At 44.3% G+C, this 20,500-nt stretch overlaps 1 protein-coding gene across 3 annotated transcripts in view; it reads right to left on the bottom strand.

The window, feature by feature from the left end:
• Window positions 1–20,500, bottom strand: part of LOC141139850 (probable cation-transporting ATPase 13A5) — a 356,120-nt gene that overhangs the window by 82,705 nt on the left and 252,915 nt on the right. For all 3 annotated transcript variants that reach the window (XM_073626380.1, XM_073626382.1, XM_073626381.1), the window contains exon 22: window positions 5,090–5,132. In XM_073626380.1, coding sequence (XP_073482481.1) covers window positions 5,090–5,132 — 43 coding nt within the window. The remainder of the gene's footprint in view (window positions 1–5,089; window positions 5,133–20,500) is intronic.

Genomic DNA, 20,500 nt, shown 5'->3' with positions numbered 1-20,500 from the left:
TGAGCCAGCCCTTCTCATCCACATCAGTGCCTGACCTTACAAATGCACTTTTGGAAGAATGGTCAAACATTCCCATAGACACACTCCTAAATCTTGTGGACAGCCTTCTCAGAAGAGTTGAAGCTGCAAAGGGATAGGACAGGACAGGACAGACAGTATATATACATATTGATTGTGGGAAGATGCGCTGACTCTGTGTGAAAAGGTAAGTAATCTCACAATGAAAATTAACCAATAAATGTTGTTGCCTAATGTGAACACAAAAATAAGGTTAAAACAATTAGAAACAACAGGCGCATAGTCTTGATTAGAATGACCTGTAACCAAAAAATATATACATAGTATCTGATGCCTGTGTGTACACAATAAATGAGTGAAACCAATACAACTGAACACAACATGTGTATGTTCTGAAATTAAATGACGGGTAAAAGAGTAGAGATATACTGTAAGCAGTCTCTCTCAGGTTCTAAAAATTCAGTATGAAGGCAGATCAGATTCAACAGAGTGAATTGACTGAATTGAGAGCAAAACCAATTGTCTCATAAATTCCAAATCAAACAGATGCCGATTCCAAAGTGTATAGGCACTTTACAGACTACGATATGAAGACACCACCGTGCTCAAAAGTAATAAAATTGGCTGCTTACTAGACCCGCAAAGGTCACGGAGCATGTGTGCTGATCCACAGCTTAGGAATGTATTCCTCTGTCTACCAAATCGCGGAAGTTCGCGGTGGACAACAGCTCCCAGAAGACCCGGATGAATTGGCAAGTATAGCTGCTCATCTACGGCTGATGGAGTGGGTTCCTCTATCTATACCATTGTACGAGGGCTTGAATGGATGCCTGATTTACAGCTTTGTAAGGAGAAGGTGTCATGGCTGATTCTAAGAATTCCTGGACAGTCACATGTGTATTTGTCCCCAGTAACATACAATGCAGGAGGGCAGTTTCTAAATTTTTTACCTTTTGTTAGGACAGACAGTGTTTGATTTACTAGAACTGGAGACTATACTATGTATATATTTATTGGTTACAGGTCATTCTAATCAAGACTATACGCCTGTTGTTTCTAATTGTTTTAGGGCCCCTTCACACGGACGTGTTCATGTACGGAGCCCGCCCTGCTCAGCGGGGGATCGCTCCATCGATCCCCGCTGAGCAGGCAGATGACAGATCTGTCTCTGCACACTGTGCAGTGACGGACCTGTCAGAGTGCCGCTCTCCCCTATGGGGGATCGGATGACGATGGACTGTAGAGTCACACTTTGTCGGATGTCAGTGGACATGTCACCGCTGACATCGGACGCTCCATAGATGTCTATGGAGCGTCCGTTCAGGTCTGCCTAAAAAACTGACAGGCGGACCTGAACAGATCGGCTGTGTGAAAGAGGCCTATTTCTTATTTTTTTTTGGGTTCGCAATAGGCAACAACGTTTATTGGTTGATTTAGTATATGTATGTATATATTTTTTTATACCCACATAGGTTTTTAATTAATTTGCAGTGTTCACTGTAAGATTACTTACCTTTTCACACAGAGTCATCGCATCTTCACACAATCAATCGTTTTTTATTCCTGGTATTTAGGGTATTTCAGGTGCAGCAGACGAGTAACTAATTGATTTGTCAGCGCTTCCCTTCACCACACACACACATATACATATACATATACACATATAAATATGTGTATGTTTTAATTTCTATTTTTGTTTTTCATTTCTATTTTAAAGAGGGAGTCCACCTAAATCCACCTAAAAAAAAAAATATTAAAAGCCAGCAGCTACAAATACTGCAGCTGCTGACTTTTAATAAATGGCCACTTACCTGTCCCAGGGTCCAGCGATGTCGGCAGCTGACGCCGATAACCCGCTCGATTCTCGGCAGCTGCTGCCACCATCCTAGGTGAGGGAATCAGGAAGTGAAGCGTTGCGGCTTCACTTCCCGGTTCCCTACTGCGCATGCGAGAGTCGTGCTGCGCATCGTAACTGGTCCCCGCTATCTCCTGGGACCTGTGTGTTTCCCAGGAGACAGCGCTGAGGGACAGGAAGAGGCATAGACTCCCGTGGGAGTCTATGCCGGAAGTGGTTGCAAATACCTGTCTTAGACAGGTATCTGCACCCCCCTCCCCCCTGAAAGGTGCCAAATGTGACACCGGAGGGGGGGAGGGTTCCGAAAAGCGGAAGTTCCATTTTTGCGTGGAACTCCGCTTTAAACTAAATGGGTTGTATTACAAGGTGAGGGTTTACATATACAGTACTTTATGTGAAGATCAGAACTGAAGCTTATCTTGTGAAATGCCACCCCGTAGTCCACACAGAGCAAGGTACAGTGCCTTGCAAAAGTATTCACCCCCCTTGGCTTTTTACCTATTTTGTTACATTAGTAACAAAATAGGTTAGTAGTTCAAAGTTTTTTTAATCTGAATTATATGTGATGGATCAGAACACATTAGTCTTAGTTGGTGAAGTAAAATTAGAAAAATATATACATAAAACTATTTTACAGAAATAAAAAAATGATAACTGGCATGTGCGTATGTATTCACCCCCTTTGTAATGAAGCCCATAAAAAGCTCTGGTGCAACCAATTACCTTCAGAAGTCACATAATTAGTGAAATGATGTCCACCCTTGTGTAATCTAAGTGTCACATGATCTGTCATTACATATACACACCTTTTTGAAAGGCCCCAGAGGCTGCAACACCTAAGCAAGAGGCACCACTAACCAAACACTGCCATGAAGACCAAGGAACTCTCCAAACAAGTAAGGGACAATGTTGTTGAGAAGTACAAGTCAGGGTTAGGTTATAAAAAAATATCCAAATCTTTGATGATCCCTAGGATCACCATCAAATCTATCATAACAAAATGGAAAGAACATTGCACAACAGCAAACCTGCCAAGAGACGGCCGCACACCAAAACTCACGGACCGGGCAAGAAGGGCATTAATCAGAGAGGCAGCACAGAGACCTAAGGTAACCCTGGAGGAGCTGCAGAGTTCCACAGCAGAGACTAGAGTATCTGTACATAGGACGACAATAACCGTACCTTCCATAGAGTTGGGCTTTATGGCAGAGTGGCCAGAAGAAAGCCATTACTTTCAGCAAAAATCAAAATGGCATATTTGAAGTTTGCGAAAAGGCATGTGGGAGACTCCCAAAATGTATGGAGGAAGGTGCTCTGGTCTGATGAGACTAAAATTGAACTTTTTGGCCATCAAAGAAAACGCTATGTCTGGCGCAAACCCAACACATCACATCACCCAAGGAACACTATCCCCACAGTGAAACATGGTGGTAACAGGGGATGTTTTTCAGCAGTCAAGACTGGGAAACTGGTCAGGGTTGAGGGAAAGATGGATGGTGCTAAATACTGGGATATTCTTGAGCAAAACCTGTACCACTCTGTGTGTGATTTGAGGCTAGGACAGAGGTTCACCTTCCAGCAGGACAATGACCCCAAACACACTGATAAAGCAACACTTGAGTGGTTTAAGGGGAAACATGTAAATGTGTTGGAATTGCCTAGTCAAAGCCCAGACCTCAATCCAACAGAAAATCTGTGGTCAGACTTAAAGATTGCTGCACACAAGCGCAAACCATCCACCTTGAAGGAGCTGGAGCAGTCTTGCAAGGAGGAATGGGCAAAAATTCCAGTGGTAAAATGTGGCAAGCTCATAGAGATTTATCCAAAGCGACTTGGAGCTGTGATAGCCACCAAAGGTGGCTCACCAAAGTATTGACTTTAGGGGGGTAAATAGTTATGCACATTGACTTTTTCTGTTGTTATTTTGTCCTATTTGTTGTTTGCTTCACAATAAAAAAAAAAAACACCTTCAAAGTTGAGGGCATGTTTTGTAAATTAAATGATGCAAATCCTCAAACAATCCATGTTAATTCTAGATTGTGAGGCAACAAAACTCGAAAAATGCCAAGGGGGTGAATACTTTTGCAAGGCACTGTATATTCTGTATATTTTCATACAAATCATACAAGTCTGTGAGATGGCAAGCTAATTATGCACAACAGGACTACAGTCTTTCACGTATTGTTCCTGTAATGGCAGATCCTGTGCAAATAGCATCAGTATTTGTCACACAAATCCAACCACCGAACATGAAACATTCTTACACTTTCTAGGCTCCAAGGTGTATATTTATGCAGTATCACATCTGGTGTAGAAAGATATTGAATCCAGGTAGTCAATAAATAGCCCTGTATCCACTGAGAAACAAACCCAATCCGAATGGTATACAAAGGGTAAATATCTCTTTATACCTATTTTTTTTTTATCTTTTTGGAATACCTATACTCCCTAAATTCCTTCATGATCCTTTCCAATTGTATTTGTAAGGAATCAGAATTTGGTTCCAAAATGAAGTCCTACTGAAGAATGGTGTTCAGAACGGTGATGGAAACAACATTTTGTTCTATAATTATTGAGGAGGCACTGGGGACAGTAAAGGAATTAAAGCTAATGAATCTCTTTGTTGAAAGAAAACAGGCCAAATGTTTAATTGTTGGTAAAATGATAAAAATTATTTCGAAAACTGAATTATTGAAACTTAACAGTATTATAAAGAACCGAAGTTTAATGCCCCGTACACACGGTCGGATTTTCCGATGGAAAATATTCGATCGGAGCGTGTTGTCGGAAATTCTGACCGTGTGTGGGCTCCATCAAACATTTTCCATCGGATTTTCCGACACACAAAGTTTGAGAGCAGGAGATAAAATTTTCCGACAACAAAATCCGTTGTCGGAAATTCCGATCGTGTGTACACAAATCCGACGGACAAAGTGCCACGCATGCTCAGAATAAATAAAGAGATGAAAGCTATTGGCCACTGCCCCGTTTATATTTCCGACGTACGTGTTTTACGTCACCGCGTTCAGAACGATCGGATTTTCCGACAACTTTGTGTGACTGTGTGTATGCAAGACAAGTTTGAGCCAACATCCGTCGGAAAAAATCCTAGGATTTTGTTGTCGGAATGTCCGAACAAAGTCCGACCGTGTGTACGCCCTATTAGACTTACAATCTGATGCCACCTATTCAAAATTTAACATAAAAATCACTTACCCCACAATCATTTGCTCCATCTCCACACATACAAACGTAATAACTGCAATAAAATAAATGAGTATCTAAATATAGAGTAAGAAACAGCTATTCACATGGTATGTTTTGACTGAAATTTTTATGAACAAATTAGAACATACATATTAATTAATGTAACAAAGTATGAGTCTGAAACCAGCAACATTATTAAGTTTAATTATTTTATGCCCTGCTGTTTATAACAAAATATGTAATGAAGAGCAGACATGTCTATAACATTTGAAAAGGATAAGGATTCAGTATCAGATCCTAATGTATAATGCCGCGTACACACGAGCGGACTTTACGGCAGACTTTGCCCGGCGGACGGGATTTCATCGGACAATTCGATTGTGTGTGGGCTCCAGTGGACTTTGTTTTCTCAAAAGTTGGACGGACTTAGATTTGAAACACGTTTTAAATCAATCCGTCGAACTCGAGTCCGGTCGAAAAGTCCGCTCGTCTGTATGATAGTTCGACGGACAAAAAGCCACGCTAGGGCAGCTATTGGCTACTGGCTATGAACTTCCTTGTTGTAGTCCGGTCGTACGTCATCACGTACGAATTTGACGGACTTTGGTGGATTGTGTGTAGGCAAGTCTGTTCATTCAGAAAGTCCATCTTAAAGTACGTCGAAAAGTCCGCCGGGCAAAGTCTGCCGTAAAGTCCGCTCGTGTGTACGCGGCATTAGACTTTTATTAACCTTTATCCTATGCATTGTCAGGGCTTTTTTTTCAGTGGGAACGCAGCGGAACACAGTTCCTCCACCTCCAGCACTGAATGTATATAATGACAAGGAGTGCTGGGGTATGCTGGAGGGTCCATTCATGCTGGCTGCTGGGGGATCTTTTGTCACTGGGGGGATCTATTGCTGCCGGTGGGGGATCTATATTTTCTGGGGGTCAATTGTTATTGGGAGAGATCTACTGTTGAGGGAGGGGTCTAGTGTTGCTGGCTACTGGGAGATCTATTGTTGCTGGAGTGGATCTATTGTAGCTTGGGGGCAAGGGCTATTGCTCCTGGGGGGCTATAGTTGCTGGGAGGGATCTATTGTTGCTAGGGAAATATATTGTTGCTGAGGGGGTCTATTGTTGCCGGGAGGGGTCTATTTTTACTGGAGGGTCTATTTTATTGCCTTTCACTTGCAAATTCCATTAAAACTACCTAGCACCAAAAAAAGTGGTGGAACCAAGGGACGGTGCTTGGAGGTGGATGGGGGGAGACAAGGGCTGACTTGAAAGGGGGGTGTACCTGCACCTACTCTCTGGGATAAAAGCCCTGTGCATTGTAATGTACTCTCTTGTATGTCAGGGCCCGAGAATAGTCACAATTAAACATTGTATGGACATGTTAAACATCTGCAGACATATTAATCCCCTATTTACAGTAATTTTAGAGTCACTGAAATGGAAAATGTATGAATGTATAGTTGTAATAAAACACATCTTGCAACAAAGGGCAAGGTCACTTATTCCATACTGGTCCATAGCTGTAGAAAAAAATTGTAGAGAAAAGTTAAGATATTCTTACCCTGCACCCACTTCCACACAGAAGAAGGTAACCTAACCATCCTTCCAGCGAGATCCTCGGAGTGATGAGTATCCCAAATCTCATGAGAAGATCTTACAGCATAGTACAGAAGAAGCTTCTCATCCTCAGGATGTCCTCAGAAGGAATTTGACATCACCCCTGCCTAGATGCCAGAGGCAGAAGCCGGATGTAAGTTATGGCCTCTTTAACATGGCCAGCAGACTTTACCACCCCTCCAAAAAGTGATCCACCATGGATAAGTGCCAGTTTGCAGGTGTCAAAAGATGATACAGCTGCCTTCTGCTTTACTGTGCTGCAACCACATGGCATATCGCGCCACAAACACATGGCATGCATTTGCCACATCGTTGTGTCACAGTCCTATTCATTTTATTGGGTGTGTTTTGTGAATGGAATGCGACTTGTAGAGTTTAAATTGACACACCTTGATGGCAGTGAGAATTTGCCTGAACAGCTGTCATGTAAATTTGTAGGTAGGCAGTAGGGGGTAGTAAATACACAGATTAGCTGCTTGTTTTTACCATCTTGGCTGCCTGTGTGAACTTAGCCTTAACTTTTCTCAACAGGCATTTTTCTGCTACAGCTGTAATTTACAGTGTTTCTGAATGGGGGAAATATTAGCTACAATTAGATATCCTCATCCTAATCTAAGTTCTGTAGTAGGGATGAGCTTCGAGTTCGAGTCGAACTCATGTTCGACTCGAACATTGGCTGTTCGCAAGTTCACCGAACAGCGAACAATTTGGGGTGTTCGCGGCAAATTCGAATGCCGCGGAACACCCTTTAAAAGTCTATGGGAGAAATCAAAAGTGCTAATTTTAAAGGCTAATATGCAAGTTATTGTCATAAAAAGTGTTTGGGGACCTGGGTCCTGCCCCAGGGGACATGGATCAATGCAAAAAAAAGTTTTAAAAACGGCCGTTTTTTCAGGAGCAGTGATTTTAATAATACTTAAAGTCAATCAATAAAAGTGTAATATCCCTTTAAATTTCGTACCTGGGGGGTGTCTATAGTGTGCCTGTAAAGGGGCGCATGTTTCCTGTGTTTAGAACAGTCTGACAGCAAAATGACATTTTGAAGGAAAAAACTCATTTAAAACTACCCGCGGCTATTGCATTGCCGACAATACACATAGAAGTTCATTGATAAAAACGGCATGGAAATTCCCCAAAGGGGAACCCCGAACCAAAATTAAAAAAAAAAAATGACGTGGGGGTCCCCCTAAATTCCATACCAGGCCCTTCAGGTCTGGTATGGATATTAAGGGGAACCCCGGCCAAAATTTAAAAAAAAAAATTACGTGGGGTTCCCCCTAAATTCCATACCAGACCCTTCAGGTCTGGTATGGATTTTAAGGGGAACCCCGCGCCAAAAAAAAAAAAAAAAACGGCGTGGGGTCCCCCCAAAAATCCATACCAGACCCTTATCCGAGCACGCAACCTGGCAGGCCGCAGGAAAAGAGGGGGGGACAAGAGTGCGGCCCCCCCTCCCTCCTGAACCATACCAGGCCACATGCCCTCAACATTGGGAGGGTGCTTTGGGGTAGCCCCCCAAAACACCTTGTCCCCATGTTGATGAGGACAAGGGCCTCATCCCCACAACCCTGGCCGGTGGTTGTGGGGGTCTGCGGGCGGGGGGCTTATCGGAATCTGGAAGCCCCCTTTAACAAGGTGACCCCCAGATCCCGGCCCCCCCCCTGTGTGAAATGGTAAGGGGGTACATAAGTACCCCTACCATTTCACGAAAAAAGTGTCAAAAATGTTAAAAATGACAAGAGACAGTTTTTGACAATTCCTTTATTTAAATGCTTCTTCTTTCTTCTATCTTGCTTCATCTTCTGGTTCTTCTGGCTCTTCTGGTTCTTCCTCCGGCGTTCTCGTCCAGCATCTCCTCCGCGGCGTCTTCTGTCTTCTTCTCCTCGGGCCGCTCCGCACCCATGGCATGGGGGGGAGGCTCCCGCTCTTCTCTTCTTCTTTTCTTCTTTTCTTCTCTTCTTCTTCATTTTCTTCTCCGGGCCGCTCCGCAATCCATGCTGGCATGGAGGGAGGCTCCCGCTGTGTGACGGCGCTCCTCGTCTGACAGTTCTTAAATAACGGGGGGGGCGGGGCCACCCGGTGACCCCGCCCCCCTCTGACGCACGGTGACTTGACGGGACTTCCCTGTGGCATTCCCCGTGACGTCACAGGGAAGTCCCGTCAAGTCACCGTGCGTCAGAGGGGGGCGGGGTCACCGGGTGGCCCCGCCCCCCCCGTTATTTAAGAACTGTCAGACGAGGAGCGCCGTCACACAGCGGGAGCCTCCCTCCATGCCAGCATGGATTGCGGAGCGGCCCGGAGAAGAAAATGAAGAAGAAGAGAAGAAAAGAAGAAAAGAAGAAAAGAAGAAGAGAAGAAGAGAAGAGCGGGAGCCTCCCCCCCATGCCATGGGTGCGGAGCGGCCCGAGGAGAAGAAGACAGAAGACGCCGCGGAGGAGATGCTGGACGAGAACGCCGGAGGAAGAACCAGAAGAACCAGAAGAACCAGAAGATGAAGCAAGATAGAAGAAAGAAGAAGCATTTAAATAAAGGAATTGTCAAAAACTGTCTCTTGTCATTTTTAACATTTTTGACACTTTTTTCGTGAAATGGTAGGGGTACTTATGTACCCCCTTACCATTTCACACAGGGGGGGGGCCGGGATCTGGGGGTCACCTTGTTAAAGGGGGCTTCCAGATTCTGATAAGCCCCCCGCCCGCAGACCCCCACAACCACCGGCCAGGGTTGTGGGGATGAGGCCCTTGTCCTCATCAACATGGGGACAAGGTGTTTTGGGGGGCTACCCCAAAGCACCCTCCCAATGTTGAGGGCATGTGGCCTGGTACGGTTCAGGAGGGAGGGGGGCCGCACTCTCGTCCCCCCCTCTTTTCCTGCGGCCTGCCAGGTTGCGTGCTCGGATAAGGGTCTGGTATGGATTTTTGGGGGGACCCCACGCCGTTTTTTTTTTTGGCGCGGGGTTCCCCTTAAAATCCATACCAGACCTGAAGGGTCTGGTATGGAATTTAGGGGGAACCCCACGTCATTTTTTTTAAAAAATTTTGGCCGGGGTTCCCCTTAATATCCATACCAGACCTGAAGGGCCTGATATGGAATTTAGGGGGACCCCCACGTCATTTTTTTTTTTTAATTTTGGTTCGGGGTTCCCCTTTGGGGAATTCCCATGCCGTTTTTATCAATGAACTTCTATGTGTATTGTCGGCAATGCAATAGCCGCGGGTAGTTTTAAATGAGTTTTTTCCTTCAAAATGTCATTTTGCTGTCAGACTGTTCTAAACACAGGAAACATGCGCCCCTTTACAGGCACACTATAGACACCCCCCAGGTACGAAATTTAAAGGGATATTACACTTTTATTGTTTGACTTTAAGCATTATTAAAATCACTGCTCCTGAAAAAACGGCCGTTTTTAAAACTTTTTTTTGCATTGATCCATGTCCCCTGGGGCAGGACCCAGGTCCCCAAACACTTTTTATGACAATAACTTGCATATAAGCCTTGAAAATTAGCACTTTTGATTATTCATGTTCGTGTCCCATAGACTTTAACGGTGTTCGCATGTTCGAACGAATTTTTTTCCTGTTCGCATGTTCTGGTGCGAACCGAACAGGGGGGTGTTCGGCTCATCCCTATTCTGTAGCAATTAGGACAGCAGGACTACTAACATTTTCAGAAAGAGTGGTCCAAAATGGTATTTCTCTGACACATGATCTGTGCTGGCACAGGTAAAGTATAGTATATCTAAAGCCATTTTTTTTTTAATTTCACCCTTTTTTCCCCTTTTTTCATTTCGCTTTATCCCCCCATTAACAGTCAGTGTTGATGGTGGAATTCCTCCCGCAGCGCTATTGTACTCTGTCGATAGGGAGCCTTACCTGCCAGCAGAACACAATGATTGCTGCTATGCAAATAATTCCGATGGATCAAATTCAGTACAACCAGCCTGCCATAGATAGATCGAATCTTAGCCGGTCCCTGCTGAACCGGCTGAGATTGGCTCCATCTATGGATCCAACTTCAAAAATGCTGTCAGATTTTTTTTTCTTTGCCCTCCATGTCTCAATACTGAGATTTCACTTCCTGTCCTGTAGATATAACAGGAAGTGAAATTATTTATTTTGAAGGTGAGAGAAATCTCTATGATTTCCCCTCTATTTCCTGTTCTGGTAACAGCTCAAAATGTTGAATTTACCCTAACCTTTAGGGATGGGCCCAATGTTCGAGTCGAACGTAAGGTCGACTCGAACATCAGGTGTTCAGCTGTTCGCCACATATCGAACATTATGGGGCACTCGTGGGAAATTTGACCACCGCGGAACAACTCCATATCTCGATCTCGCAGTGCATTGGCGTCTGATGATTGGCCAAAGCATGCACCTGACCTGCATGCTTTGGCCAATCACAGAGCGTTCTGCTGCGAGAGCCATAATTGGCCAAAGGCAGGGTGCGAGAGCCATGACTGGCAGGGGCGTCGGGAGGGGGGGGCTGAAGCCCCGAATGTGACCCCGAAAAGCCTCAGACTCAGGCATGCAGCTCTCCATTGTTAGTGGCGAGCACCAGGACCGATCTGATCCCGAGCGCCGCTGAGTTTGGCTGAGTGCGGCCGAGTGCCGGCTGAGCTGAGGTAGGTCAGATAGTATAAGTAAATGTCAGTGTATGTAGGTCAGGCAGGTCAGTGTAGAAAGGTCAGTGTAGGTAGGTCAGTGTATGTAGGTCACTACCATCAGTGTATGTAGGTCAGTGTAGGTAGGTCAGGGTAGGTAGGTCACTGTATGTAAGTCAGTGTAGATAGGTCAGTGTATGTAGGTCATGTAGGTCAGTGTATGTAGGTCATGTAGGTCAGTATATGGAGGTCATGTAGGTCAGTATATGTAGGTCAGTGTATGTAGGTCAGTGTATGTAGGTCAATGTATGTAGGTCAGTGCATGTAGGTCAGTGCATGTAGGTCAGTGCATGTAGGTAAGGTAGGTCAGTGTATGTAGGTCACTACCGTCAGTGTATGTAGGTCAGGTAGGTCAGTGTATGTAGGTCAGGTAGGTAACAGTCCAGCCAAAAGAAAAGCCTGCATCACATACACCCCCCCATTTCTGGCCTTGGAGTTAGGGGCTGAAGCCCCTGGTCTTTTTGCCACCTAGCAACGCCTTTGATGATTGGCCAAAGGTAGGGTGCCTTTAGCCAATCATGGCTCAGGGGGCTAAGTCCACACTATATAAGGCTGCTTACAAAGCAGCTTTATGTAGTGTGTTGGAGTGGACAGAACTAGAGATTACTATAACTTGAGCTAGATTAGGCATTTAGTTAGTAGCTTGCAGGTAGTGTAATATATTTTATATATATATATATATATATATATATATATATATATATATATATATATATATACACACTGTATACAGTGCATTCAGCGGTGTACAGTATATAACACAATTCAGGCGGTGTATTAACATATATACGTGGCTGAGGACTGAATGCTAGCCTCTTGCCTTCTGATTATGGGTCCTGGATTTTAAGGGCACAATACTCTTTGCGAGGTGTATGCCTTGGGACCTTGAAGTAATGTTACTTTGGATTCAAGTCCATGTCCCCCAAAAACACAAAACTCTGGGAACCCTGTATATGCCATATTATAAATAGTGACTGATTCATAATGTTGGGGCTCATAGAAGATGCTGATGTCATCAACTCCAGCCACCTGTTGTCCACTATAATGTGTTTATTGCAAATAAGGCTAGTGTGGGCTATAAGAGTATTTCACCCATTGTTGTTTGTGTTAATTAACTCTGCTATTCTGTGTTGATTTATGATAATGTTGATTGTGTCTTCTGAGCTAAAAGACAGCAAGTCTGTCCTAAAGGTCACGTCTCTTAGTCACCTAGGCTGTCTAAAGGATTATATAATTAGCTCATGTTAATTAGGTTTCTGGCTACAGTTTGTATTGTCATCCTGCTGTATATATTTGTGTGAGATCTTACAAGGAACTTCCCCAGCTGAAGCGCTGGCCACCAGACAGAGGTTCCAAGACCTCTGCCCCACACCTGTGGCAGTTTTGGGGGACCAGGGTGAGGAGGTGGTGGTCACTCCCGAGCAGCAGATCAGGACCCAAGGAGAGAATGCAATTGGCACCGCACAACTGCAGCTTGAGCTGATATCGATAGATGGGACTGCGGTCTCCACTCGCAGCAGACCAGCAGAAGGGCTGGCAACTGGGCAGAGTGCTGATGGCCTCTGCCCTCAACTAACAGAAGAGGGAGTTACTGTGGTAGTGGATGGGACTTCGGTCTCCACTGAAACAACCCCAGAAAATGCTGCGGCACTGAGACAGGAGGATGTCAGCCATGCTTTGCAAGCACTGGGGGATTTTCACCTATTAAAAGTGGATGGGACTTCAGTCCCCACTTGTATACCCTAGGGATGCTGGGCAGTTGGCTCAGATCCCTAACAGCATTACGGAGTGAGCCCAGTCACCCTGTCTTCTCTCCAGTGGCTGAAAGGACTCCAGGGAGAAGGGCCAGTCCAGGCCTGTCCCCAGTGGCGGGCATGTTCTCTGAGAGAGGCAGAGGTTGGCTGGGTAAGTAACACTAAGTTTGGGACAATTTTTTTGGGGTACTGTGTGGGTACAGGCGTTAGGGGACTGGAACTATGAACTAACTTCAGAGTTAACCCGTCTCGGGTCTCCTTCTGCGTTTGTCTCTTGCCGAAAGGGGAGATGTGTGACAGAACTAGCCGGGACAGAGGCTTTTGGAGAGAACTGAATGCTAGCCTCTTGCCTTTTGATTATGGCCCCTGGATTTTAAGGGAACAATACTCTTTGGGAGGTGTATGCCTGGGGACCTTGAAGTAATGTTACTTTGGATTCAAGTTCCATGTCCCCCAAAAACACAAAACTCTGGGAACCCTGTATATGCCATATTATAAATAGTGACTGATTCATAATGTTGAGGCTCATAGAAGATGCTGATGTCATCAACTCCAGCCACCTGTTGTCTGCTATAATGTGTTTATTGTAAATAAGGCCAGTGTGGGCTCTAAGAGTATTTCACCCATTGTTGTTTGTGTTAATTAACTCTGCTATTGTGTGAAGGTTTTCTGTGATGATTTATGATAATGTTGATTGTGTCTTCTAAGCTAAAAGACAGCAAGTATGTCCTAAAGTTCAGTCTCTTAGTCACCTAGGCTGTCTAAAGGATTAGATAGTTATCTCATGTTAATTAGGTTTCTGGCTACAGTTTGTATTGTCATCCTGCTGTATATATTTGTGTGAGATCTCAAATAAAAGGCTATTCCTGATGTACTCCAAGACTGGTGTGGTCTGATGTTTTACCCTACACTGAGCTACGACTAGTGAATGGGAAAGCTAAGGGGTCTTGGATTGTGTGGTACCAGACAGAGGAAGCATTTGCAGTGGACATCTTGAGTACGGGGGTCCATCACAATATATATATATATATATATATATATATATATATATATACACATACACAGTACATTCTGTGGTGTACAGTATATAATACACTTCAGGCGGTATATTAATATATATATGTATACACAGTCTAGTATATATATATATATATATATATATATATATACATATATATATATATATATATATATATATATATATATATATATATACACACATATATATATATATATATATATATATATATATATATATATATATATATACATACATATATATATATATATATATATATATATGTATGTATGTATATGTATATATATATATATATATATATATATATATATATATATATATATATATATATATATATACACACAGTCAGGTCCATAAATATTGGGACATCGACACAATTCTAATCTTTTTGGCCCTATACACCACCACAATGCTTTAAATGCAGACTTTCAGCTTTAATTTGAGGGTATTTACATCCAAATCAGGTGAACGGTTTAGGAATTACAACAGTTTGTATATGTGCCTCCCATTTTTTAAGGGACCAAAAGTAATGGGACAATTGACTGCTCAGCTGTTCCATGGCCAGGTGTGTGTTATTCCCTCATTATCCAATTTACAAGGAGCAGATAAAAGGTCCAGAGTTCATTTCAAGTGTGCTATTTGCATTTGGAATCTGTTGCTGTCAACTCTCAATATGAGACCCAAAGAGCTGTCACTATCAGTGAAGCAAGCCATCATGAAGAAAACACCCTTCACAACTGTTGGCCAGATCAAGAATACTCTCCAGGAGGTAGGTGTATGTGTGTCAAAGTCAACAATCAAGAGAAGACTTCACCAGAGTGAATACAGAGGGTTCACCACAAGATATAAACCATTGGTGAGCCTCAAAAACAGGAAGGCCAGATTAGAGTTTGCCAAACAACATCTAAAAAAGCCTTCACACTTCTGGAACAACATCCTATGGACAGATGAGACCAAGATCAACTTGTACCAGAGTGATGGGAAGAGAAGAGTATGGAGAAGGAAAGGAACTGCTCAAGATCCAAAGCATACCACCTCATCAGTGAAGCATGGTGGTGGTAGTGTCATGGCGTGGGCATGTATAGGTGCTAATGGAACTGGTTCTCTTGTATTTATTGATGATGTGACTGCTGACAAAAGCAGCAGGATGAATTCTGAAGTGTTTCGGGCAATATTATCTGCTCATATTCAGCAAAATGCTTCAGAACTCATTTGACTGCGATTCACAGTGCAGATGGACAATGACCCGTAGCATACTGCAAAAGCAACCAAAGAGCTTTTTAAGGGAAAGAAGTGGAATGTTATGCAATGGCCAAGTGAATCACCTGACCTAAATCCGATTGAGCATGCATGTCACTTGCTGAAGACAAAACTGAAGGGAAAATGCCCCAAGAACAAGCAGGAACTGAAGACAGTTGCAGTAGAGGCCTGGCAGAGCATCACCAGGAATGAAACCCGACATCTGGTGATGTCTTTACATTCCAGACTTCAGGCTGTAATTGACTGCAAAGGATTTGCAACCAAGTATTAAAAAGTGAAAGTTTGATGGATGATTGTTAATCTGTCCCATTACTTTTGGTCCCTTAAAAAGTTGGAGGCACATATACAAACTGTTGTAATTCCTACATCGTTCACCTGATGTAAATACCCTCAAATTAAAGCTGAAAGTCTGCAGTTAAAGCACATCTTGTTCGTTTCATTTCAAATCCTTTATGGTGGTGTATAGAGCCAAAAACATTAGAATTGTGTTGATGTCCTAATATTTATGGATCTGACTGTATATATATATATATATATATATATATATATACACACACACTCTGCATTTAGTGTAGACTATATATACATAGTGCATTCAGTGGTGTACAGTATATAATACAGTGCAGCTGGTGTACAGTATATAATACAGTGCAGGCATGTACACAGTACATAATACATTGGTGTGGGCTTTTTTTGACACATGTACAGTAGATCGCACTGTTGCTGTTTGCAATCTATGTCTGAAGCAGATCAAGTGTGGCCAGAACAGCACTCGCTTGACAAGACATATGACGACCTGCCATGCAGTCCATTGGCAACAGCATCTGAAAGACCCACATAATAAAAAAAGGCGGACTTCACCTTGCTCCTCATCTGTGATCTCAACCCCTACTATAGCTCCAGTCCTCTCAAAAACCTGCACAGAGAGCAATGAAGGTATAGCAATAGGTGCCACAAGTACTTGGAGCCAATCTGCTAGCAGTACACCACCAGTTGATATCAGCAGGAAAATTTCACTACCCCAGTTGCTGAACCGTAAAAAAAATACTGTCCCAGCAATCCACATGCTCAGCCTCTAAATGCTAGCTTGGCCAAATTGGTAGCACTGTGTCAGGGCTGGGCTCAGCCCTTCCTTTTCTGAGCTGGCTGGTTAATTGCCAGCTTCTATCTCTCCACAGTAATTCACCTGTTGATGATATCCTGCTCATCAGTCCTGCTTACTTAAGCCGTCCAGCCCAGATCTTCTCTGTCTTTGCCTGGTCAACATCACAGAGACTCTCTCCTGCGCGCCTGTTAAAGTCTTGCTACGCTGAATCTCTGGTTTCCTGATATCCTGGCCTGTTCTGAAGTAAGCTAATCCCTGGCTTCCTGACATCTTGGCTTGTCTGACTATCCGTTCCAGTTACCAAACTTTGGCTATGTTTTGACTACGTTTGTTCTATTTACTTTTTTTATTATTAAACAAGTGTGATTTAACTGTACTTCTGTCTTGATCTGATTCATGGTGTAACGACACCCCGAGTATGAAAGGGGCTTAAGCCGTTTAGGACATTCCATTTCCGAACACAAAGGCAGCTACCGAACACTCCGATCAGCCGAACAAGAACCCCATACGAATAATTCTCCCCCCCCCCCAAATACGAGACAAGGCTCTGTCTTGAGGGTCAAACAGGAATCAACTCATTTATTATCACACATGGACACAACAGATAAAATAACTCAGAGACTCTTTCCCCCCACCCTTGTAAAAGAGGGCGGGTTAAACTGTCCAATGACAATAGACATACAGGTCAGGTGTGTTCAAACTTCTCATCAATAAACAGTCTTATGAGCAGGGGGCTGCTGGAGGAATCCCCCCTCCCTCCATAGAGTTACACATCCTGTGATATCCAAGGCAGACAGACACAATAGAACATTGGAATACAGCCCCACCCCAAACTAGAACAGCAAATAGTACACAACATAATGAGACAGCACACATTATATATACATATATACAGCATTGAGTCTGACTAGCACAGATCATAGTGGGGTTCACATTCACCTTGTGCCCCTATTAGTGACTCCCATCACAATGGCATATCCAGGGTCCCCAGAGTCTGTGTGTCTTGGGGGACATGGACCTGAATCTAAAGTAATGCCACCTCAAAGGTCCCCAGGCATACAGCTCACAAAAAGCACCGTACCTCCAAATGCCAGGGCCCATAATTGGTTGGCAAGAGGCTGGCATTCAGCCCCCTCCAAAAGCCTCTGTCCTGGCTAGGCCTGTCACACATGGTTTCTGACACACTGCAACTGCTGCCTTTTCAGCTGATAGACTCTGCCCCCTTTCGTAAATTTGTGGAATGTGCTGTACCACAGTGGCAGGTTGCAAAACAAATTTGTTTTTCACGTAAGGCCATTCCAGCTCTCTACCGTCATGTGGAAGGCAATGTTATGGCCTCGTTGGACAGGGCGGTCAGCAGCAAGGTTCATATTACCGCTGACACATGGTCCAGCAGGCATGGTCAGGGACATTACCTTTCCTTCACGGTGCACTGGGTAACTTTGCTGGCAGCTGGGAAGGATGCAGGACAGGGTTCAGTGTTGGAGCTTGTTTTGTGACCACACCTCCAAAAAGTTGGTGGCGATTCTGCCACATCTCTCTGCTCCACCCCCTCCTCTTCTTCTTCCTCTATGGGCTCTTCTGCAGAATTGTCCTCTGAATCAGCAGTGCTCCCTAAGCGTTCAAGGAGCTACGCAAGCAGTCAGGCTAAAAGATATGCAGTGCTTCATTTGGTCTGCATAGGGGATGGGAGCCACACTGGGGTAGAGATTCTTTCAGCTCTGCAGGGGCAGGCTCAGAGGTGGTTGACGCCATGTCAGCTGGAGCCAGGAATGTTTGTATACGACAATGGCACCAATCTTCTCTCCGCCCTTCGACAGGAGGCACACGTCCTGAATTTGGTGGTGCAGTGTTTCTTGACCAGGTACCCAGGCTTACAGGAACTTCTGAGACAGGCCAGAAAAGTCTGTGGCCATTTCCAGCGGTCATACAATACCAGTGCTCTGCTGGTGGACATTCAACGGGAATTCAACCTGCCCACCAACCGCCTCATTTGTGATATGCCAACCAGGTAGAACTCAACATTGGCAATGCTGCAGTGGCTGCACACACAGCAGAGGGACATAAATGAGCACCTGTGTGAGTATGGCACCAGGACAGGCTCAGGGGAGCTTTGCTTCTTTTTGCCATGCCAGCGGCTACTGATTAAGGATGCATGCACTGTCCTGTCACCATTTGAGGAGGCCACAAGGATGGTGAGCAGCGACAATGCATGCATCAGTGACACTGTCCCTCTAGTCTTCCTGCTGGAGCACACGCTTCGTGGAATCATGGACAGGGCACTTCAGGCAGAACAGTGGGAAGAAGAAGAGGACTTCCTTACCTCTCAAGGCCCACTTTAAGCAGATAGGATTCCTGCAGGGCTGCCAAACACACAGGAAGAAGAGAAGGAGGAGGAGGAATGTGTCAGCATGGATGTGGAGGATAACACTCAGCAGTCTTCAAGGGATGGTTTTCAGTCCTCAGAAACCCAAGGAGTTGTATGTGGCTGGGAGGAGGTAGTGCCTGACAATGTCATCCTTGGTGACTCAGAGGACTCAGAATCTCATGCCTCTGCAAACATACGCTGCATGGCCTTCCTGATTCTGCAAAGCCTGCGAAAGGACTCTAGGATTCATGGTATCAAGGAGAGGGATTATTACTGGCTGGCAACCCTTCTTGATCCACGTTACAAGGGTAAAGTTACAGAACTCACCCTGCCTTCGCAGAGGGAGCAGAGGATGAAACATCTTTAGGAGGCCTTGAAGAAAAGTTTGTGTAACACATTTCCAGACCCTGGGAGGTTACTATTTCCTAGTTCTGGACGACGTGTTTCTGAGGCTTCATTCGGTCAGAGGAAGAGAGGTGGAGAAGGTGGCTGGCTGACCAATGCCTTTAAACAATTTTTCAGTCCTCAGAGTCAAGCAACCATTGCCAGCGTCTGCATTATATGGTGCAGGAATATCTAGGGGCAAGAGCAGACTTGGAGACCTTTCCAACAGAACATCCACTGGGTTACTGGGTCTTGAGGATGGACCACTGGACAGAACTTGCTCAATGTGCAATTGAGCTATTGGCCTGTCTTGCAACCAGCGTGCTTTCTCAATGGACATTCAGTGTTGCTGGAGGGTTTGTAATGGATCAAAGAGTCCACAGACTCCGTTGATAGGCTCACATTTATAAAAAGGAATCAGTCCTGGATCAGCAGCTATCAAGCCCCTAATGCTGATGTAACTGATTGAATTTGCTAGGGATCTGGGATCCCTTGAAGACTGCCTATGCTGCCTATCCTATTCCTCCTGAATCTTGATGATGCTAGCTTCCAGCAATATTTTTGGTTTAGGGCACCACCAACACCCAAGGCCCAATCTTCCTGCCCCTGTTTAACAGGGGCATGTAATTTCAATTCTTAAAATAATTGTTTACAGCAAGGCCTGTTCCTGCACCCAACAAGAGTAACTGTGAGGGGTTACAGTGTCCTGGCAGCACCAACAACCAAGGCCCAATTTTTTCCCACCTGTTTGACTGGGGGATGTAATTAAAATTTATTAAATAATTGTTTACAGCAGGGCCCGTTCCTGCGCCCAACAAAAGTAACTGTGAGGGGTTACAGTCTTCTGGCACCGACAACACCTAAGGCCCAATTTTTCTGCAGCTCATATAGCGCAGTCCGTATAGTATATATAATGCAGTTCAGAGTATATAGAGTGTATATAGTGCAGTCCGTATAGTATATATACTGCAGTTCAGAGTGTATATAGTGCAGTCCTTATAGTATATATAATGCAGTTCAGAGTATATAGTGCAATCAGTGTAGTATATATAATACAGTGCAGGGTATATAGTGCAGTGTACAGTATATACTATAGTGTATTGACATGGTTAAGGGGAACCCTATGATAAAATAAAAAAAAAAAACGGCATGGGTCCCCCCCCCCCAGTCCATACCAGGCCCTTTGGTTCTGGTATAGATTTTAAGGGGAACTCCACATCCAATTAAAAAAAAAACA

This window comes from Aquarana catesbeiana, linkage group LG04 (genome assembly GCF_042186555.1).
Source record: "Aquarana catesbeiana isolate 2022-GZ linkage group LG04, ASM4218655v1, whole genome shotgun sequence".
NCBI classification, from domain to species: domain Eukaryota; kingdom Metazoa; phylum Chordata; class Amphibia; order Anura; family Ranidae; genus Aquarana; species Aquarana catesbeiana.
This window is presented reverse-complemented; position numbering and strand designations above follow the sequence as displayed.